Here is a 21,480-nt window from a genome sequence, read left to right as displayed (position 1 = left end):
GAATGTAAATTGGTGCAGCCACTATGGAAAACAGTACAGAGGTTCCTTAAAAAAACTAAAAACAGACTTACCATATTATCCAGCAATCCCATTCCTGGGCATATATCCAGAGAAAAATATAATTAAAAAACATACATGCACCCCAATGTTCACAGCAGCACTATTTATAATAACCAAGACATGTAAACAACCCAAATGTCCCTGGACAGATGACAAGATAAAGAAGATTTGGTGTACACATACACTCACACATACACACACACACTCACTCAGACAAAATGGAATGCCACACAGCCAAAAAAAAGGACAAAATAATGCCATTTGCAGCAACACGGATGTACCTGGAGATCATCATTCTAAGTGAAGTAAGTCAGAAAGAAAGAAAAGTGCCATATGATATTGCTTATATGTGGAATCTATAAAAAAAGGATACAAATGAACTTATCTACAAAACAGAAACAGACCCACAGACACAGAACAAACTTATGGTTACCAGGGGTTAAACAGGGTGGGAAAGGATAAATTAGGAATCTGAAAATTGCACCTCCAGGGGAGTGAAAGAAATGTTAGCTATCTTGATTGTGGTGGTGGTTTCATGGGTGTATATACCTATCAAAATTCATCAAATTGTACATCTGAAATATGTGTATTTTACTGTACAGGAAACATACCACAATAAAGGTGTTTAAAAAACTAAAATAAGTAAAAGTTTCTGCTTCAAAGTTCTCCCTCAGATGTGAGCGCAGGAAATAGTTATCAGTTTTGCTCCCTGCTGTACATCCAACTTGGTGCCTGGAAATTGCCAAGTAAGCATCTGTGATGTGAATAAGTGAATGAATGGTGAGGCCCCTGCGGGGATGATGGGTACAGCTCAGTGGTAGAGTGCGTGCCTAGCATGCACAAGGTCCCGGGTTCAGTCCCTAGTACCTAAACAAAACCTAATTATCTCCCCCCAAATGAAAAAAAAAAGGTGAGGCCCCTGATTAGAGCACCTGTCACACTTCCTCCCTGACTGGGGACAGCCTATGCCTGCGGCGGGCAGCTTAGTACAGTGAGCCCGAGCCCAAGCTCCAGAGTCAGACAGATCTGGGTTCTAATCCCAGCTCCACTGCTTACCTGTTATTGTGACCTGGAGCCATTTCTTTCTTAACTTTGTATCATGGACTATTTCAAATACACAGAACAATAGAAAGAACAGTATCAAGAAACTCCATTACTCATCACCCAGCTTCAACAGTTACCAAAATATCACCAATCCTGTTCCATCTGTTTCTCCTCACCCACTGTCCCTTGCTGTTTTATTTTTTTTTAACAACTTCATTGAGATGTAATTCACAGTATAAAAGGCACCCATTTGTAGGTATACAATTCAGTGATTTTAGTGATCACCACAACCCCGTTTTAGAACATTTCCATCACTCTAAAAAGTTCCCTCAGGTGACCTGGGGCAATCTGCTGAATCACTCAGAGCCTCAGTTTTTCCCTTCTAGAAAATGGGGACAATAATGCCTACATCATTGCCTGGTATAGTGATGAAATGCCAGAATGCGCATAGTGTACCAAGGCCAGAGTGGTGGAGATGTTTTGATGACAACACTATGCTGTTCTGGTCTGTGGCCAAGATCCTCAAGGGCAGGGCAGCTCTTGGGGACCCCCAAGCCCTAACTTAGCTTAGCTTAAAGTAGGCACTATTTTGCACTGGTCAAAATGCGGGGGTTTAACCCCTCAGAATCAGAATTCATCTGGGCAAGGACACCTTGGGAGGTAAGTTTAGCCCATAGGATGAAGGTAGGGTGGGACTCACTGAGCCCATACCTTGTGCCTGTGCCACCAGAATGCTGGCGTTCAGCTGCCACTCGATGTCCCCTTCTTCCTCGGCATACTGCTGGGACTTCTCGCCATAATTCTGGGCCTGCCAGGCCTGGTCCAGCTCCAAGTAGCAACGGCCAATCTCATGGAACAGCCAGGTCTTCTCCAGGGTGGTTTTGGCCAGAGGGATCTTCTCTTCCCACCTGAAGACATGACATACCAGGCTCAGCTTCTTCCACTCAGCCCCTGCCCTGGGCCACAGGAGGCCTGGCTTCCTACTGGGTGCAGAATCAAAACTGTTCTCCAACTACCAGTTCTTTAAGATTCAGGGGTGGCGATAACCCACATTAATGTATTTTTAAACTATTAACCAAAGCTATTCTGGTACATCTATGGGACTGGCTTTGATACAACAGTTGAAAATAATGTTTATAAAACAGCACTTGAATATACCATGGAATATTACTCAGCCTTAAAAAATGAAATAATGTCATTTGCAGCAACATGGATGGACCTACAGATGATCATATTAAGTGAAGTAAGTCAGATATAGAAAGACAAATAGCATATGAAATAATTTATACGTGGAATCTAAAAAAAATGACATACTTTTTACTTACAAACCAGAAATAGACTCATGGACATAGAAAACAAACTATGGTTGCCAAAGGGGAAAGACAGGGGAGGGGAGAGATAAATTAGGAGTTAGGGGATTAATAGATACACATTAGTATATATAAAATAGAAAAACAACAAGGACCTACTGTATAGCACAGGGAACTGTATTCAATTTCTTGTAATAACATATAATGGAAAAGAATCTGAAAAAAAAATATGTATGCATATGTCTAACTGAATCCCTTTGCTGTACACCTGAAACTAACACTGTAAATCAACTACACATCAAAATTTTAAAAATAGCATTTGAAATCACATAAAAATAACGTTTAAGATTATTGCTAAGCAATTCTGAGTTTCAATTTCCTCATTTGCAAAATAGAGAAAATACCAATTATTTCTACTTTTATAATTATTCTGCAGTTCAATTAAGATGCTTGTGTATAAAGTCCTACACAAAGCAAACAAACAAACCAAGAATACTGTTGAGCACATATAAGAGAACATCAACACCGAAGAAAGATTGGAATGATAAAACAAAATACCAATGAAAATAAGAGTGAGATTAGAATTAGTATTTGTCTTTAGGTGGTGGGACTGAAGACTCTTCTACTTTTCTGTATTTTCCAGATTAACATTTTTTTCATGGAACACATGTTTATTGTAATACATTCTATTATAAGAAGATACGAGTGGGTAGGTGAACTCTCACACTCCTCTGCCTTTTGGCACATAGATACCAGGAGCCATTTGGGAAGCCAAATGACATGGAGCAGAAGGTTGTGGCGAACAAGTCTATTTCAATCAAGCAACGAGGCCTGCAGAACAATTTCTCTGTGCGCTAAGCCAGTGGGCCCAAGGAGCTGGCTGTGTCCATTGCAGTCCAGTCTCCGGACCAACCCCTCCCCAGAGTTTCCCTGGGGCTGAATCATCACTCTGGAGCAAGTCACCAGCCCCAGGGCTAGCTATTAAAAGTCCAGAGGTTAAGCCATCCGGAGAGCTCAGTCTCCATTCCCAGTAACCCGACATGACTGCACAGAATCACAGAAGAACCTCAGAGGAGCTCCCAGAAGTCAATGGGCCACCCACTCCTGAACTTGCCCAAAGGTAAGGATCACCTGGAGCACCTGTTAAAACACAGATTCCTGAGGGGGAAGGTATAGCTCAGTGGTAGAGCTCATGCTTAGCGTGCACGTGGTCCTGGGTTCGATCCCCAGTACCTCCTCTAAAGATAAATAAATAAGTAGATCTAATTACCTCCCCTCAGTAACAACAACAACAAAAAATTAAATAAAATTAAAACAAAACAAAACAGATTCCTGAGCTCCAACCCAAACCTGCAGAGTGAGAATTTCCAGGAGACAGGCTCCGTAATTCATCCACCCAGCAAGAGCCCCAGGTGACTCTTGTCACTGGGTTATTTTGAGAAAATGCCGATTCTATTCTATTAGTTGCTCTAAATGATGAGCCCCAGGGTTTATGAAGTGGCTGGTCCATGGCCACCCAGCAGAGCCAGGAGCCAAACTGGAGTCTTCTCTGCCTCTTTGCCTGGCATCCAGGCCCCAGGCTGGGAGTCCAGTGGGAGGGTGGGATGTCCTGGCCCCAGGGTGGGGAAGGAGCTGTACCAGGTCACTTACGTGTCAATGGCTTGCTGGAATTTCCCAACTCGGGCAAAAACCCTGCCAATGTTGTCCAGGGCCCTCGACTTGGCATCAGGAAGATCACTGTGGGGAAGAAGCAAGACAAGGCCATTCTAGGCACCATGGAAACTGGAAAGAATGCAAAGACAGGGGCCAGGTGGAGGGACGATGCCCAGGCTGGCAAGGCTGTGGTACACAGGCCCTCTTGTGCCCTGTGGCCAGAAACGGACATTCTTGGGACCTTTCTCGGGGGCAAACAGGCAACAGCTTGCAAAGATAACCCCTTTGGTCCACCAACTCCCTTTCTAAGAATTTACTGCCAGAAGATAATGTGACAAGAACACTCATTAAAGTGCTGTTTATAACGGTGGAAACAATCTGAAAGTTATCAGTGCAATTTTTGTGTACGGCAAAAACCCCTGATATATTAAGTTAAAAAGTCAGATTATGGGAGCACATACGATGTCTATTGCCCTATTTGTGGTAAAAGTGAATATGTGGCTATTGTATATAGTGCTGCTATGAACACTGGGGTGCATGTATCTTTTTTAATTAGAGTTCCCTCCAGATATATGCCCAGGATTGGGATTGCTGAATCACATGGTACGTTTAGTTTTAGTTTTTTGAGGAATCTCCATAGTGTTTTCCATAACGGCTGCAGCAAACTACATTCCCACCAACAGTGTAGGAGGGTTCCCTTTTCTCCACACCTTCTCCAGCATTAACAATGTTTCTGCTGTACAGCACAGGGAACTATATTCAGTGTCTTGTAGTAACCTATAATGAAAAAGAATGTATGTGTGTATTTGTATGACGGAAACATTATACTGTACCCCAAAAACTGACACAACATTGTAAACTGACTACACCTCAATTTAAAAAAAAAGGTGAATACGCAAGCCTGAAGCAGGAAGCTGTGTGCAAAGCTTTGACGACGGAGGAAGGGGCCATGGGCCCAGGGGAGCAATAAATGCAGTGCTAGAATTTGGAGAAGACAAGGAAACAGATTCCCCTGAGCCTCTGGAGGGAGTGTGGCCCTACCGATACCTTGATAGTGAAATTGCCTTCTGACTGCCAACCCTCAGAGCTGTAAGAGAATAAATATGTTGTTTTAAACCACCAAAAAAATAATATAAGTGGGCATTTTTAAAAGAAATAAAGAAGGTTAAGTCTAACTAGTAACAATGATTACCCAAGGAAAATGAGAGTAGGAGGGACACTTTTAATTTATCTATATTACTTAAATTTTTTTTCACTATTTATGTCATCAGAAAAGAGATCAAGATATTTCCATAAAGAAAAAACAACTGCTCCCCCATACCAGTTCTCTACCTCCACCACACACACATTCTGATCTCTGCTTAAAAAAAAAAATCTTCCCAACAAGTAAAGCAAGAAAACCCTCCCCAACCCCCAGCTCCCTCCACCAGCGTCCCCCTCATTCTCCCTCCCCAGGCAACCTTCCCCATTTCCTCTTTGCCCAGCAGCCCCAGTAACCCTGCGGCACACTTCTGTGGTTTCCATGAAGTTCTCCTGATTCATTCTCCCCACACTGGCCGGACCTGCCTTTCTAAAATGCAAATCTGACCCAGCCATTCCTCTACCCCCAGGAAAAATCATACACATCTGCTGAGTCTCACCACAGCTCTGTGTGTGATGGCAAACATCAGCTACAGTGCATGCTGAAATACCTTTCTACAAAACCATTCAAAGAGGGAGACATTGCTTTCCAAAACACAGCCTTTAAAAAAGACAACAACAAAACCCAGAAATGAGCTGCTTTTGTTTAAAAAATCCTATGTATGTGTATATGTACATATATAGGTAGGTAAATCCATTGAAAAGGGGCCAGGAGGACACAGCTCAACATGGCCCCAGGGGAGTGAGGGGGGTGTGGTATTGGTGGTGGGGGAAGGTGGGGGGAGAAGGTCAAGTTCAGCTCTCAGCACCACACAGCTCTGGATCAAGTACAACACTGTAGACTTATGTGAAAGCAAACTCCTCACTGGCCCTCATCACTTCCAGGCTACAGTCTGTCCTCAGCATGGCCTCCTGTCCTCCCACTCCCCACAGGTCCTGTCCTCCCACTCCCCTCAGGTCCTGGCCCGGGTCTTGCCACACTGCCTGCAGCTCTTCCAGTCCCTAGTCCCTTTGTCTCCCCCTCCTTTCTGAGGCCCCCTCAGCTCCTCTCTCTTTGGCTCCTTGGCCATACTTTGCACTTGCTGCTCTGCTGTCTGCTGCCCCTGTTATGGTGTGAATAAACAAGCTGAAATATGTTAATGTATTCATAACCATAATATGTACTAAGGTAACAAAAATGGGACTGAGAAAGCATGCAATCAAATCACCTGTAGCACATTCCGAGAAAGGAATGAGGGCTGGGGTCACTGGAGAAGCTATTCAGACAAGTCGGAATTTGACCCGCACCTTGAAGGATGGTAGGCTTTGGGATGCGGGGCGGGCAGGGCGGGGCTGATTCCATTGAGGGATCACATGGGGCCCGCTGAACTCACAGGTAACACTGGAGACTCATTTGTGGACGTTAAAAAGGAACTAACATGGTTTAAGGGATACCTCTGTTTACTTAACACCAACTTAGCACACATTCATTTCATGCCCATTATGTGGTAGGTGCTGGGAAGGGAAAGAGTCTAAAAGTTAATAAACCTAACAGGTCCGACAAGATAAGCGTGGAGTGCGGGGAGGGGGCAAGGATGAGGGATGGCTAAATCACTCTGGGACGCATGGAAGCCTTCCTCCAAGAAAAGCACTTAAGTTTTGATGGATGTGTAGGAGGGAGCTGATGAAGAAAGAGCTGGCAAAAGAAAAGGCGAGGCAGGGGCAGAGCCACGAGGTATTGGCCAGGGCACAGGATGCCCAAGGGCCCAAGAAAGCCAGTCCCAGGTGCTGGAACTATAACCCAATCACTGGATTTGTTTTGCACAGAAAGGCCAGCTGGGCAGCAGGAAACCCAGGCTGCAGGAAATAGGCAAAAAGTGAGGAAGGTGTGGACTGAGCTGTGGGAGGGACGCAGAGAAGGGAAGGTACTCTAGGAGACAGGTAGGAGGAGGCAGGGACAGGACACGGCAGGCTGGCATGAGCAGTGAGGGAAGGGAGGTGTCTGGGAAGCCACCTGGGCTCCTCCTTGGGGACTGAGTGGCCAACAGTGCCATCTTCACACATAGGGAACTCTGAAGCAAGAGGTTCAGAAGGAAGATAAGGGAATCCATTCTGGACATGTTAAATTTGGGGTTCCTGTGGGACATTCAAGTGGAAATGCCTTGGAATCTATTGGTATGCAGGTCTGGAGCTTGGAAGGGAGTTCTGCAAGAAGTAAAGCTTTATATGTCTTTTAGGCATGGGAGATGGTTGGATTTAAAGTACTATGAAGACATATCTTACTTAATCCTCAAAAGTCCCATAAGTCAGTATTACACCTTCTTTAGACATCAGGAAACTGAGTAGGTGAGCAACTTAAATCCACACAGCTTCTAAGTGCCAAAGCCAGGAATCAAAGTCAGGTCTGGTCTCCAAAGCGAGTTGTTTGTTTTCTACTTCTGAACGGCCAGTATGTGAGACTCCTACTCAGCACGGTGGAGGCAGGTTGGGAAATGAACTGGGAATGGACAGCTTGTAAGGCTCAGAAGAGGGAGGAGGAGAGCACAAAAGGCAGGCGTGTTCAGGAAATACAGTTCGACGTAAGTGGCAGACTGACATCAGAGGGCTGTGTAGAAGTGGGTTCAGAGACAGCCTTGAGTGTCAAGCAAAGGCATTTGGTTTTAACCTGCAGGCAATGAAGGGCCAAGGCCTGTGTGTCAGCAGGGGTAGGAGAGTTGACAGGTGAAAAGCAGCGTGTCTCTGGAGGTGATGTGTGGGAGCAGCTGGAGGCAGGGAGAGGCAAGTGCTGACCTGTGAGGGGAAATGGGATGATTGGGGACTGGTGGGGCTCAGAACAGTGGGGTGAGTAGAACAGACAAGAGAAAGTCAGGAATGACCCCAAAGGTTAGAACCAGGGTGCCCAGAAAGTGATGGTACCTCTGAGAGGGACCACTGAGTCTTGGGAAGAGTTGGTTCCTGTGAGAGTTGATATTACAATAGTAATATGTATTTATTTGTATTTATTTATATGTATTTCTGTACATCATCCTCCCTTCCACTCTGTTGGGCAGGGGCTATTGTGATGCCCATTTGACAGAGAAGACACTGAAGCTGAGAGTGGTTAAGTGTTTTGCCTAAGGCCCCACAGCTGGGAGGTACAATTCCAAGGCCCATGCTCTTGGTCAGCACCATGGTGTCTGAGGGGATCCAACCCCCTACCCACTTGGCCAGCCTCCTCTTGGCCATTCTTCCCCTGAAAATATTTTTTCCAGCCTTAAACTTCCTGCTGCCCACCTCACAGCCCTCCCACAGGCCAAGTGTGTCCCTCAACACCCAGTCAAGTCCTCCTGGAATACACTTCTCACAGCACCGGGTCCTGTACTTTCTCCTCACTTATCACAGTTGTGACTTATTAGCCATGTCCCTTTTTGTTTCCCATCTGCAGGGAAAGGAGCCTTGTGTCTGGTCACTATCATGTTCCCAATGCTAGCAGCATCTGGCATGTCTGGGGCTGATAAATGTTTGTTCAGATGATATAAGAATAAAAACATCCCAAATTCTGGTTAAGATGGAGGAGGAATAGGACCATGAGCTCACTTCCCCTCATGACTGCAAAACTGCAACCGACTGCTAAATAACCATTGGAAAAAATAAGACTGGAACCTAGCAAAAAAGATCTTCAACTGGAAACATAAAGAGGGAACCAGAGCGAGACAGTAGGAGGGGGTGTGCTCATGATATAACCAGGCCCCATACCCCCAGAACTTAAAAATTTAAGTTGCAGAGGCCCTCCCACTGGAGTGAGAGTTCTGAGCCCCACATCAGGCTCCCTAGCCTGGGGTTCCGACATTAGGAGGAGGAGACTCCAGAACATCTGGTTTGAAAGCCAGCTGGGCTTAGCTCCAGGAGCCCCACAGGACTAGAGGAAACAGAGACTTCACTCTCCTGGGAAGTGCACACAGAATCTTGCATGTGCCAGGTCCAAGGACAGAGGCAGTGATTTCATAGGAACCTGGGCCAGATCTGCCTGCTGGTTTTGGAAGGTCTTCTAGGGAGGTAGGGGGCAGCTGTGGCTTACCCTGGAGACATAAAAGCTGGTGGCAGACATTCAGACATTCCAGGAATGTTCATCTACATGAGCTTTCCTGGAGGCTGACATCTTGTTTGGGTTATTAGCACCAAGGTCTAGCCCCACCCAACAGCCTGTAGGCTTAAGTGCTGGGAAGCCTCAGGCCAAACAACATACTGGGGAAGGAATGCAGCCTCACCCATCAACAGACTTCCTGAGCCCAAAGCCACCTCTAGATATGCCGCTAGACAAGGCCTTACCAACCAGAGGGCCAGGACTAAGTTCCACCCAGCAGTGGGCAGGCACCAACTCCTCCTGCCAGGAAACCTGCACAAGACTCTAGATCAGCCTCATTCACCAGGGAGCAGATATCAGAAGTAAGAAAACAATAATCCCAAAGCCTGTGGAAGGAATCCACAAACACAGGCCAGACTCTACCCTGGGACAGGCTGGACCCTGGCTCTTTGGTGACAAGAGGAGCACACGGCTGGGATGTGTATGACGTCTCCTATACAGGGATACTTCTCCAAGGTCAAGAAACATAACTAACCTACCTAAAAATACAAACAGAAATTTAGACAATATGAGCCAGAAGAAGAATATATTCCAGGCAAAGGCACAATATAAAATCCCAAAAGAAGAAATAAGTGATGAGGAGAGAGGCAATCTATCCAAGAAACAGTTTAGAGTAATGATTCTAAAGATGTTGAGAAACTCAGTAGGATCATAGATGCACAGAGTGAAGTTTTAAGCAAAGAGTTGGAAAATATAAATACCCAAACAGAGTTGAAGAATAAAATCACTGAAATGAATAATAACACTAGAAGGAACCAAGAATACACTAAATGAGGCAGAACAATGGATCAGTGAGCTAGAAGGCAGAGTAGTGGAAATCACTACTGCATAACAGAAAAAAGAATGAAAAGAAAAAGAAATGAGGATAGTTTAAAAGACCACTGGGACAACATGAAGCACGCTAATATTTGCATTATAGGGGTCCCAGAAAGAGAAGAGAGAAAGAAAGGACCTGAGAAAATATTTGAAGAGATAATAGCTGAAAACTTCCCTAACTTGGGAAAGGAAACAGTCACTGAAGTCCAGGAAGTGCAGAGTTCCACATAGGATTAACCCAAAGAGGAACACACCAAGGCACACAGTAATCAAAATAACAAAAATTAAAAATAAGGAGAAATATTAAAATCAGCAAGAGAAAAGCAACAAGCTTATAAGGGAACTCCCATAAGGTTATTAGCTGATTTTTCAACAGAAACTCTAAAGGCCAGAAGAGAGTGGCACGATATATTTAAAGTGATGAAAGGGAAAAATTTATAACCAAGAATACTCTATCCAGCAAGGCTCTCATTCAGATTTGATGGAGAAATCAAAAGCTTCACAGATAAACGAAAGCTAAAAGAATTCAACACCACCAAAACAGCTTTACAACAAATTAAAAGAACTTCTCTAGGTATAAAAATAAAAGGCCACAAATAGAAACAAGAAAAGTAATCGTGAGAGGAGGAGAGTACAAATGAAGGGTATCTACAAAGCATCTGAAATTAAGAGATCAGCAACTTAAAGTATGTATGTATGTGTGTGTGTGTATATATACATAGACTTCTACACAAAAACCTCATGGTTACCACAAATCAGTGTAACTATACAGTCATCAAACCAAAAGAGAATCAAAAGAGAGAGAGAGAGAGAGAGAGAGAAAAGACTTACAAAAACAAACCCAAAATAATTAACAAAATGGCAATAAGAACATATACATTGATGATTACCTTAAATGTAAATGGATTAAATGCTCCAACCAAAAGTCATAGACTGGCTGAATGTATACAAAAACAAGACCCATTACATGCTGTCTACAAGAGTCACACTTCAGAGCTAAAGACACATACAAGATGAAAGTGAAGGGATGGAAAAAAGATATTCCATGCAAACAGAAACCAAAAGAAAGCTGTAGTAGCAATAGTTATATCACACAAAATAGATTTTAAATAAAGACTGTTACAAGAGACAAAGAAGAACAGTACATAATGCTCAAGGGATCAATCCAAGAAGAAGATATAACAACTGTAAATATATATGCACCCAACATAGAAGCACTTCAATATATATGACAACTGTTAACAGACATAAAAGGAGAAATCTCCCATGTTCTTGGATTGGAAGAATTAATATTGTTAAAATGGCCATACTGCCCAAAGCAATCTATAGATTTAATGCAATCCCTATCAAATTACCCAGGATATTTTTCACAGAACTAGAAAAATGATCCTAAAATTTATATGGAATCACAAAAGATCCAGAATTGCCAGAGCAATCCTAAGGAAACAGAACAAAACCAGACTTCAGATAATACTACAAAGCTACAGTAATCAAAACAGTATGGTATTGGCACAAAAACAGACATATAGACCAATGGAACAAAATACAGAGTCAAGCAATCAACTCACACACCTATGGTCAATTGATCTTCAACAAAGGAGGCAAGAATATACAATGGAGAAAAGACAGTCTCTTTGACCAGTGGTGCTGGGAAAGCTGGACAGCCACATGTAAATCAATGTATTTAGAACACTCTTTCACACCATACACAAAAATAAACTCAAAATGGTTAATGACTTAAACATAAGACAAGACACCAAAAACCTCTTAGAGGAAAGCATAGGCAAAATATTATCTGACATAAATCTTAGCAAAGTTCTCCTAGGGCAGTCTACCCAGGCAATAGAAATAAAAGCAAAAATAAACAAATGGGACCTAGTTAAACACAAGCTTTTGCACAGCAAAGGAAACCATAAGCAAAACAAAAAAGACAATCTACAGAATAGGAGAAAATATAAACAATATGCTATTAAACAGTCAACGGATCACTGAAGAAATCAAAGAAGAAATCAAAAAATACTTTGAGACAAATGAAAATGAAAACACAACAATCCCAAACCTCTGGGACACAGCAAAAGCAGTTCTAAGAGGGAAGTTTACAGTAATACAAGCTTACCTCAGGAAACAAGAAAAATCTCAAATAAACAACCTAACCTTACACTTAAAGCAACTAGAGAAATAAACAAAACCCACAGTTAGTAGAATAAAAGAAATCATAAAGATTAAAGCAGAAATAAATGAAATAGAGACTAAGAAAACAACAGAAAAGATCAATGAAACTAAAAGCTGGTTCTTTGAAAAGATAAACAAAATTGATAAACTTTTAGTCAGACTCATCAAGAAAAAAAGGGAGAGGGCCCAAATGAATAAAATCTGAAAGTGAAAAAGGAGAAGTTACACCTGACACCACAGAAATACAAGGGATCATAAGAGGCTACTAGGAGCAACTATAGGCCAATGTAAAGGACAACCTAGAAGAAATGGACAATTTCTTAGAAAGGTACAATTTGCCAAGACTGAATTAGGAAGAAATAGAAACTATGAATAGACCAATTACCAGTACTGAAATTGCACCAGTAGCTTAAAAACTCTCCACAAACAAAAGTCCAGGACCAGACAGATTCACAGGTAAACTCTACCAAATATTCAGAGAAGAGTTAACACCTATCCTTCAAAAACTATTTCAAGAAATTTCAGATGAAGGAACACTTCCTAACTCTATGAGGCCACCATCACCCTGATACCAAAATCAGACAAAGATATCACACCAAAAAATTATAGGCCAATATCACTTATGAATATAGATGCAAAAATCCTCAACAAAATACTAGAAATCAATTCCAACAATGCATTACAAGGATCAAACACCGTGATCAAGTGGGATTTATCCCAGGGATGCAAGGATTTTTTCAGCATCTGCAAATCAATCGATGTGATACACCACATTAACAAATTGAAGAATAAAAACCACATGATCATCTCAATAGATGCAGAAAAAGCTTTTGATAAAATTCAACATCCATTTATGATTAAAAAAAAACTCTCCAGAAAATGGACATAGATGGAACATACCTTAACATAATAAAGATCATATATGACAACCCCACAGAAAACATCACTCAATGGTGAAAAGCTGAAAGTATTTCTTCTAAGATCAGGAACAAGACAAGGATGCCCACTCTTGCCACTTTTATTCAACACAGTTTCGGAAGTCCTAGCCATAGCAATCAGAGAAGAAAAAGAAATAAAAGGAATCCAAATTGGAAACGAAGAAATAAAACTGTCATTTTTTGCAGATGACACGATACTATACATAGAAAACCCTAAAGAAGCTACCAGAAAACTACGAGAGCTAATCAATGAATTTGATAAAGTTGCAGGATACAAAATTAATACACAGAAACCAGCTGCATTTCTATACACTAACAACAAAATAGCAGAAAAAGAAATTAAGGAAACAATCTAATTTACCATTGCACCAAAAAGAATAAAATACCTAGGAATAAACCTACCCAAGGAGGCAAAAGACCTGTACTCTGAAAAGTATAAGACACTGATGAAAGACGTTGAAAATGACATAAACAGATGGAAAGATACACCATGTTCTTGGATTGGAAGAATCAATATTGTTAAAATGGCCATACTACCCAAGGCAATATATGGATTCAACACAGTCTCTATCAAATTACCAACGACATTTTTCACAGAGCTGGAACAAAAAATATTAAAATTTGTATGGAAACACAAAAGACCCTGAATAGCCAAAACAATCTTGAAAAAGAAGAACAGAGCCAGGGGAATCATGCTCCCTGACTTCAGACTGTACTACAAAGCTACAGTAATCAAAACAATATGGTACTGGCACAAAAACAGACACATAGATCAATGGAACAGGATAGGAAGTCCAGAAATAAACCCATGCACTTATGGTAAATTAATCTACAATAAAGGAAGCAAGATTATACAATGGAGAGAAGACAGTCTCTTCAATAAGTGGTGCTGGGAAAACTGGACAGCTACCTATTAAAGACTGAAATTAGAACATTCTCTAACACCATATACAAAAATAAACTCAAAATGGATTAAAGACCTAAATGTAAGACCAGATACTATAAAACTCCTAGAGGAAAACAGGCAGAACACTCTTTGACATAAACCATAAAAATATTTTTTCTTCTTTTTTATTGAGTTATAGTCAGTTTACAATGTTGTATCAATATAAAAATATTTTTTTCAAACCAGCTCCTAGAGTAATGGAAATAAAAGCAAAAGTAAACAAATGGGACCTAATTAAACTTAAAAGCTTTTGCACAGCTAGGGATACCATCAACAAAACAAAAAGACAACCTACAAAATGGGAGAAAATATTTGCAAATGATGCGACTGACAAGGGACTAATTTCCAAAATATACAAATGGCTCATACAGCTTAATATAAAAAAAAAAACAACTCAGTCAAAAAATGTTCAGAAGACCTAAATAGACATCACTCCAAAAAAAAAAAAAAAAGACACATTATAAACTTATTTACAAAACAGAAATAGACTCACAGACATAGAAAACAAACTTATGGTTACCAGGGGGTTAAGGGGGTAGGAAGGATAAATTGGGATTTTGAAATTTACACCTCTTGGAGAATGATGGAAATGTTAGCTATCTTGATTTTGGTAGTGGTTTCATAGATGTATACATTTATGAAAATTCATCAAATTGTATATTTGAAATATGTGTAGTGTACTGTATAAAAATTATACCACAGAAAAGTTGTTCAAAAAACAATATCCCTAAGAGCCAAACCACTGGGAGCTTTTTGGCGTCTGGGGCCACTACCTTTCTCTTCGTGGCAAAAAAGCTGACAGCCTAGGTTTGCCCTTGTCCTGGGCAGGTTGTTCCTCCCTGCAGGGGAATCCACCTCAGACACTCAGGGCAGAAAATGGGAGTTCAGCCACCAGCAGCCCTGGCAAAAGGTGGAGATGAAGCCCCAGCCCCTGGCCTCTGGAGGCCCACGGGCCTTGGCTGCTTGGCCTTGCAAGCACTTGCAGGCACTCACTGTTCCTTGGCGATCTCCAGGTCCTTCTTGTGGCTCTGCAGGGCTGCCACCATCTGCCCCATCTCAATCTGGGCATTCCCAATGCAGCTGTACAAGTTTCCCACCAGCTCATCCTTGTTGGGCACCTCTTCTTTGTTCCATTCCAGCACCTTCTTCAGCACTTTCTCAGCTTTTTGAAGGCTGCCTTCAGCACTGCCGCTGGTCAGCACTGGGAAGGGGAAAGAAGGGATGTGGAGGTGAGTGCAGCCTCCTCCTGGCTAACAGGTGAGCCTACTGCCCCCCCAAGAGACTGTCCCCAGTCCAGCGAAGCCAGGGGCTCAGGCTACTACGTGGCTTCGTCCCCACCTGGCCACGGCTCCGTTCTCTTGAGACCACCACCTACACACGTCAATGTCCTCCAGGCTCTTCAGGATGTAGCGGGCTGTCTGCGACGGACGGCGTTTGTGGTCCCGCAACCACTTCTCTTGCATCAGCTTCCGGTCCCGCTCCCTGGCGTAGATGGGCTTCTGCTGCCTCCAGAAGTCACTGCGCATGTCCAGGTAGTTGATGCCCGTCATGATGAAGTCCTCCACAGTCAGGCCACGCTTGATGGTGCCTTTGATCAGGTCTGTGGGGAAAAGTGTGGGGAAGAACCAACCAAAACAGGCATCTAAGGGTCGCCTCCTCTTGGCTCGGGGTCCCCCTATGGGGACCTCTGCCTGGAATTGCGGAAACAGTGATGAAAGCAAGAGCACGTGGGTGGGAGAGTGGGTCTATCTGGGTCCAGATGAGGCCAGAGCCCCTCTTTCAGGCACTTAGTGCAGAGGCCCCTTACGGCAAGACATGAGGAGCTAGCAGAAGGGGCAGCTTTCTGAAAAGTCTCCAGCCCTTCAGTCTCCCTTGTTTCAAGCTGTGTCCTCAGAGGAGACTGAGTGTGCACAACCTGGTTCAGGTTGCCAGTGCCAAGTGATTCCCCAGGTGCCAAGTGGGCCAGTGTAGGCTCGGAGTCGGAGGGGCGTGCCTGAGCTCTGCTTGCCCACTCCACCAGGGGTTAGAGCTGGAGCAAAGCTGCAAGGCCACATGGGTAATATTCAGGCCACCTCTTCTCTCTACAGAAGCTCCTCTGCAGGGAGGGAAGTGCTCAGGCCTGTTACGGAGGAGACTTGACAGCAGTGAAATCACTCCTGAGACACAGACCAGGGGGGAACCATGCAGATGGCTTTGGGAAGTCAAGTACTGGAGAAAAGGCATTTGATTCGAGGGGGATCCCTGCTCAGGCTTAAGAGCTAATGGCAATACCCCCATCACCCATGTTGGACTGGAGGTTAGGAGGCCTAGGCTCTGCTGTCAACTCTACCACCAACTCGCTCATCACCTTGGACAAGTTACTCCCCATTCAGGGTCTCTCTTTATTTTTATTTTGTAATTTAAAAAAAAAATTGGGGGGGGAGGTAACTAGGTTTATTTAAAATTTTTTTTTTAATGGAGGAACTGGGGATTGAACCCAGGACCTCATGCATGCTAAGCATGCGCTCTACCACTAAGCTATACCCTCCCCATTTCTCTTTCTAGTTCTACTATCCTAGGATTCCCCTTCTAGCACCTCCAAGCTGGATTCCATTGCCCTCTGTACAGGTTGAAGGCTCAGGGGATGCTCCTTTGGGGACCACGGTGGTAAAGAAACCCAGATTTCTGGCATTCCCTCCCAGGGTACTACAGCACTTAAGAGCACTCTTTCTGAAACTGGAGCTCCTGGATTCAAATCTGAGAGCCATGTCACTGGGTTACTTAACCTCTGTGCCTCGGTTTCCTCATCTATAAAATAAGAATGCTAGCAAAACCTATTGTCAACATCGTATCATGAAAGGCTTTGCCTCTGGCTCATGCATTAAGCATCCACCCAGATTTCCTTTGCCCCAAGTTCCCTGAGGCAAACAAAGTATCTGAAACCTTCATCCAACAAGAGCTTCTCCAGATACTCCTTGTCCACGTAGAGCTCGCCCAGGAGCTGGCAGACAATCTTCTCACTCTTAAGTGAACTCTTCCGCTTGGACTTTGTCTTGGGGTGGTGTAAGAGCTGTCTCACGGGATGTGGCTTCTGCTGGGCTTGCATACGCTGCAAAGATGGAGCAATACCCAATAGAGCCTCAACAAGGAGTCCAGAGCACCCACTCAAGGCTCCCAAGCCTGTGCTCCCACACTCCTCCTCCAGGACTTCTGTGGGCTGAGAACCACAGAGTGTGTCTGGTCTGGGAACGGCTATTGGGGCAGAATCCCGTGACTGTCCGTGCTGGGCAGGAGCTCATTGCTCTTGGGCAGGAGGGCCACTAAGACCTGTGCTCTTCAGGCATGTATGGCCTCTGCTCTCCAAGGGAAGTGGAGTCAGAGCCAAGGCCCTTACCTCAGCCTGCTTGCTTAAGAAGAACAAGTCTCCTTTGTTCTCCAGCTTAATAGAGGAGGGACCTGCAAAGACAGAACCTGGGGCTCAGGTCGGCTGGATCCCCAGGCACAACCTATCAAATATTTTTATTACAGATGGTTGCCTTTGGCAGGAGGACCATGGAGGTTGTAGCAAAGCTGACTCGGCACCAGCCTAGTAAGCAAATTGTACAGGGTGTTTGGTTCAATGCTCTCCTAGGAGGTAAGCAGCCCCCACCAGCCCAAGGCCATGGCAGCCAGACTTCCAAACAAGGGAAGGCCTTGGGCACCAGGGGCCCCTCCATTTCCACACTCCGCTGCCCACAGTGGCAAGCTCTCCCCAATCTCACACCCCAACCCCTACTACTAAGCTGATGGGCAGAGCCAGCCCTTGGGGTGTATATGGTAAGGAAGCCAGGGACCAGGGAAGGCTGGAGTCAGGACTGTATTCTACCCTACAACACCAGGCCAAAAAGAGGCCTACTCATCTGGTTTGAGGGGGAGTGAAACAGCACTTCTCATCTGGCTTTGAAGAGAACCGGATGCTGCAGGGCTCAGTACAGTGGATCAGAGACTCGTCCTCCCAGTGGACAGTTCCTAATCCACCACCAAATCGGCAGCAGCCAAATCCCAGCACAAGACTCCCTACAGTGCTGGTGGTGGCTGCTCACCCAGTGGACCTCAGGCCTTCCTCCAAACCTACGGATTCCAAGAGCCTTCCTGGAGAAGGGCACAGGCCCCCTGGTCACTCACTTCCCACTGAGTTGTTGATGGCTTCCTGGGCTTTCTGAATTCCCACTTTGAATTCCCGATCAGGCCTCAGCTTGTAGCCTCGATGATAGAACACCAAGGCAAATTCAAAGTCTCCCATGGTGTACAGGGTCTCAGCCTTTTGTAAAATCCCCTGAAATCAAAGGAAGTCAAATCAAGGAGGAGAACAGACAAGGCCTTAGAGGACTCAGGTGTGGGGGAACAGAAGGGTCGGTTCCTGGGTTGAAGGTCAACAGTGGGATACAGCAGCAGAGAGGTAGCCAAGTAACCTATGAAGAGAAAACGGCAGTCAACTCCAGGCAGCCTGGCTGGTTCTTCAACCACTGCAAAACAGAGGCGGCTGCAGGCAGTGGCAGTGATGAAAGCAAGAGTGAGTCCCCCCACCCATACGTCACCTTGCAGAAAGTCGGGTCACCCTGGAGTGAAGCCTCAGCATCCGCCAGGGATTTCTCCAACTCCCCCATCTTGAGGAAGCACTTGGATCGGGCAACCAAGCAGTTCTTATCTCCATTCTGAAGGTGAAGAGCCTGAAAAAGGAACCACTCAGGTCAACAGGCATCAGGTAGGACAAGGTACAAAGCAGGACGGGACACAGCAGCCCAAACCCTTCTGCCAGAGTTTCAGGGGGACTCTGCAGGCCAGCAGACAGGTCTTTGGGTCTTTTCAGACCAAACGCAGCACAACACCAATCTCTGCTCAGTCAACCAGGCTGTCTGCATATGGCTCATCTCCAACAAGGTCAAATCACAAGCTATTGTAGAAGCCATTGGTTGAGATGTGAGAATTTCCTTGAGTGTCTGGGATTCCTCCAGGCACTCAGAATCTTAGGCTGTTGGGTACAGAACAAATTCAACCATGAACCTGAAATGGCTGCACAACACACTCAAAATACTACTCAAAGGCTAAGCATTCCAAAGGCTAACCAAATGGATTTAGGGACATTCTGCAAAATGCATTATCTGGTCCACTTGCCCTTTCTTTTTACATAGTTATTGAGAATGAATCACTATTTCAGGGGATTAAGATGAAAATGCCAGGAAAACTGAAACTGAGATTTTGGCCCTAAAGTGGGAGCAGAATGCTTCCCCTGCCGCATGTCCTCTCTTCCTCAGCTGGAGATTATTACTATAGTCTGCAGTGTATTGTCTGAAGCATCAGACTGTACCTGTCCCTGTCAAAGACCTTCCTACTTTCTTTCATAGAGAAAGGCCACCTCTCATTCAAAGCTGTATTCCTTCGGGGTGTTCTTTTCTCTCTACCTGAGCTTCCCCAGGATGGAACTTGATGCAGAAAGAGGAGAATGGGGGGGGGGTTTTAATTGTTGAATTTAATTGTTGGCCAATCTGATCAATTATTTCTGGTTTTAGGGTGTGGTTGGTGATTGAAAGGGACAAAAGACTCTAGGTAGCAGTTGAGAAGCTTGACTTTAGAGGGAGTCTTGGGACTGGTTGGAGGGCTAGCCCACCACCCCATTTGTAATAAGAAGTGGGCTATCTGTTGTAAAAGAAATCATTATAAAAACATCTAATAGCTTACTTGGGAGAGAACAGTAGTGTATGGTGGTCAGCACCACAGCACTGGAGTCTCAGTGCCCAGGTTTGAATCCTTCCTCTGCCACTTGCTAGTTCACATTATTTAACTTCTATATCAGTTTTCTTATCTATAAAGTGGTAATAACAGTAACAGTAGTAACAGTACCTCCTCCATAGTTGGCAGAATGCCTGGTATCCTAAAACAGCACTCATTCCCCTTAGGATTTGTACTGAGGTTACATTTTATAATGTTAGTTATTTACTGATCGACCACCTTCCATAAGCAACTGTGAACCAGAGACTTCACTTCTGAAAGCAGCCTCACAGCCAATCTCCCGGCCAGCGATGGGAAACAGGCCGCTTTGTGGAAGGAGGCAAGTCAATCATGGAACATTCAAGTAAAAAAGCAGGAGATGAGGTTTTGAGGCATGACCAGCCTTTATCCTTCCCTGATATCTGACCAGGAAAGTCTTTTATATGAGAAAATTAAATCTTTCTGAAGCTCAGAAAAAAATGTAGAAGAGGAGGTCACTGTTAACTCAGAGGATGGTTAACAACCAGGCAGAACACAAGTGGGAATTGGTAGAAAACGGCCAAATAGGGGCTTATCTGTGACAGTAGTGCATCAAGTAGTAACAATAGAATAATGGAAACAATAGGGTCGTCCAGGCATCATCAGGACCTCAGTGATGGGTCGCTGACAGGTTCAGAGCACGACTCACGTTGCTGAAGCTATGGGCGGCTTTAGCGAACTCCCCGCATAGATAGAGCCGCTCGCCCTCCGCCATGTAAGAGGGAAAGGTGCTCCGCAGGCCGTCAGTTTCTGAGTCCGCCATAATGACAGGATTCGGAGACGATGAAACGGAGAAAGGGAGGAAAAGAAGCCTGAGAACCCGTCTGGCTTGTGGAAGCTCCGTCTCTTAGCAACCGGAGACGGTAGAATTACTTCCGGCCCCGCCCCTCGCATATGGGGCTGAGTCCTGGGCACAACCGCTGCCAGTGTGCGCATGCGCCCTTGCAGCCGCGCTCGGGGGCGGAGCGTGACGAGCGCTAGGCCCCCGGGTGCTTGGCGGTCGTAAGTGGGCTGAGCTCAGCTGTGTCGTCTAGTCAGAATTTACAGCCAGGAAAACAGAAAGAAGTTTGCGGGCAGAATTCCAAATAGGGATAAGGCATACGTGGCAAGGATCTGTGCACGTGTACAACCATCAGAGGGAGAGAGCACTGGGCTTTGGAGTCATAGTACTTGGGCTGTGTACACTAACGAACTGCATGACCAAAATTTAAGGGCTCTAAGCCTTAAATTTTCCGTCTGCCAAGTGAACGTCAAGATAACCGTTCAGGATGTGAGGATTTGCATAAGGCTACGTGGAAAATAACGCTGGCTTCAACCTTAAGTTTAACACATTGAGTGAGCACCTGCGAGTGGTAGGTCCTCACCTCATCAAAGCCTTTCCCTACACCCTTCCCCATTCCCCTACTCTCCCCATCCCTCCAGCCAAAAAAAACTGGAGTAGGTTCTTCTAGGTTCTAATAAACACCCCGCATTTACTACCTTACAGTCAGAACGTCAGTTTCCAACACCAATGACATTGTGACCTCCAGAGTA

At 44.5% G+C, this 21,480-nt stretch overlaps 1 protein-coding gene across 3 annotated transcripts in view; it reads right to left on the bottom strand.

Moving 5' to 3' along the window:
- The window catches only part of TTC25 (tetratricopeptide repeat domain 25), a 29,501-nt gene extending 8,694 nt beyond the window's left edge, over window positions 1-20,807 (bottom strand). For 2 of the 3 annotated variants that reach the window (XM_006183331.3, XM_014558075.2), the window contains exons 1-9: window positions 20,597-20,807; window positions 18,738-18,869; window positions 18,325-18,475; window positions 17,555-17,616; window positions 17,104-17,269; window positions 15,557-15,781; window positions 15,175-15,382; window positions 4,065-4,151; window positions 1,816-2,012 (exon numbers count right to left, since the gene is read on the bottom strand). In XM_006183331.3, coding sequence (XP_006183393.1) covers window positions 1,816-2,012; window positions 4,065-4,151; window positions 15,175-15,382; window positions 15,557-15,781; window positions 17,104-17,269; window positions 17,555-17,616; window positions 18,325-18,475; window positions 18,738-18,869; window positions 20,597-20,710 — 1,342 coding nt within the window. In that variant the 5' untranslated portion in view covers window positions 20,711-20,807. The remainder of the gene's footprint in view (window positions 1-1,815; window positions 2,013-4,064; window positions 4,152-15,174; window positions 15,383-15,556; window positions 15,782-17,103; window positions 17,270-17,554; window positions 17,617-18,324; window positions 18,476-18,737; window positions 18,870-20,596) is intronic. The other variant, XM_014558076.2, reaches the window with a different exon arrangement.
- Window positions 20,808-21,480: the final 673 nt, after the last annotated feature.

The sequence above is a fragment of the Camelus ferus genome, chromosome 16, assembly GCF_009834535.1.
Source record: "Camelus ferus isolate YT-003-E chromosome 16, BCGSAC_Cfer_1.0, whole genome shotgun sequence".
NCBI lineage: Eukaryota > Metazoa > Chordata > Mammalia > Artiodactyla > Camelidae > Camelus > Camelus ferus.
The sequence above is the reverse complement of the archived record's forward strand: the minus strand, read 5'-3'. Positions and strand labels throughout refer to the sequence as shown.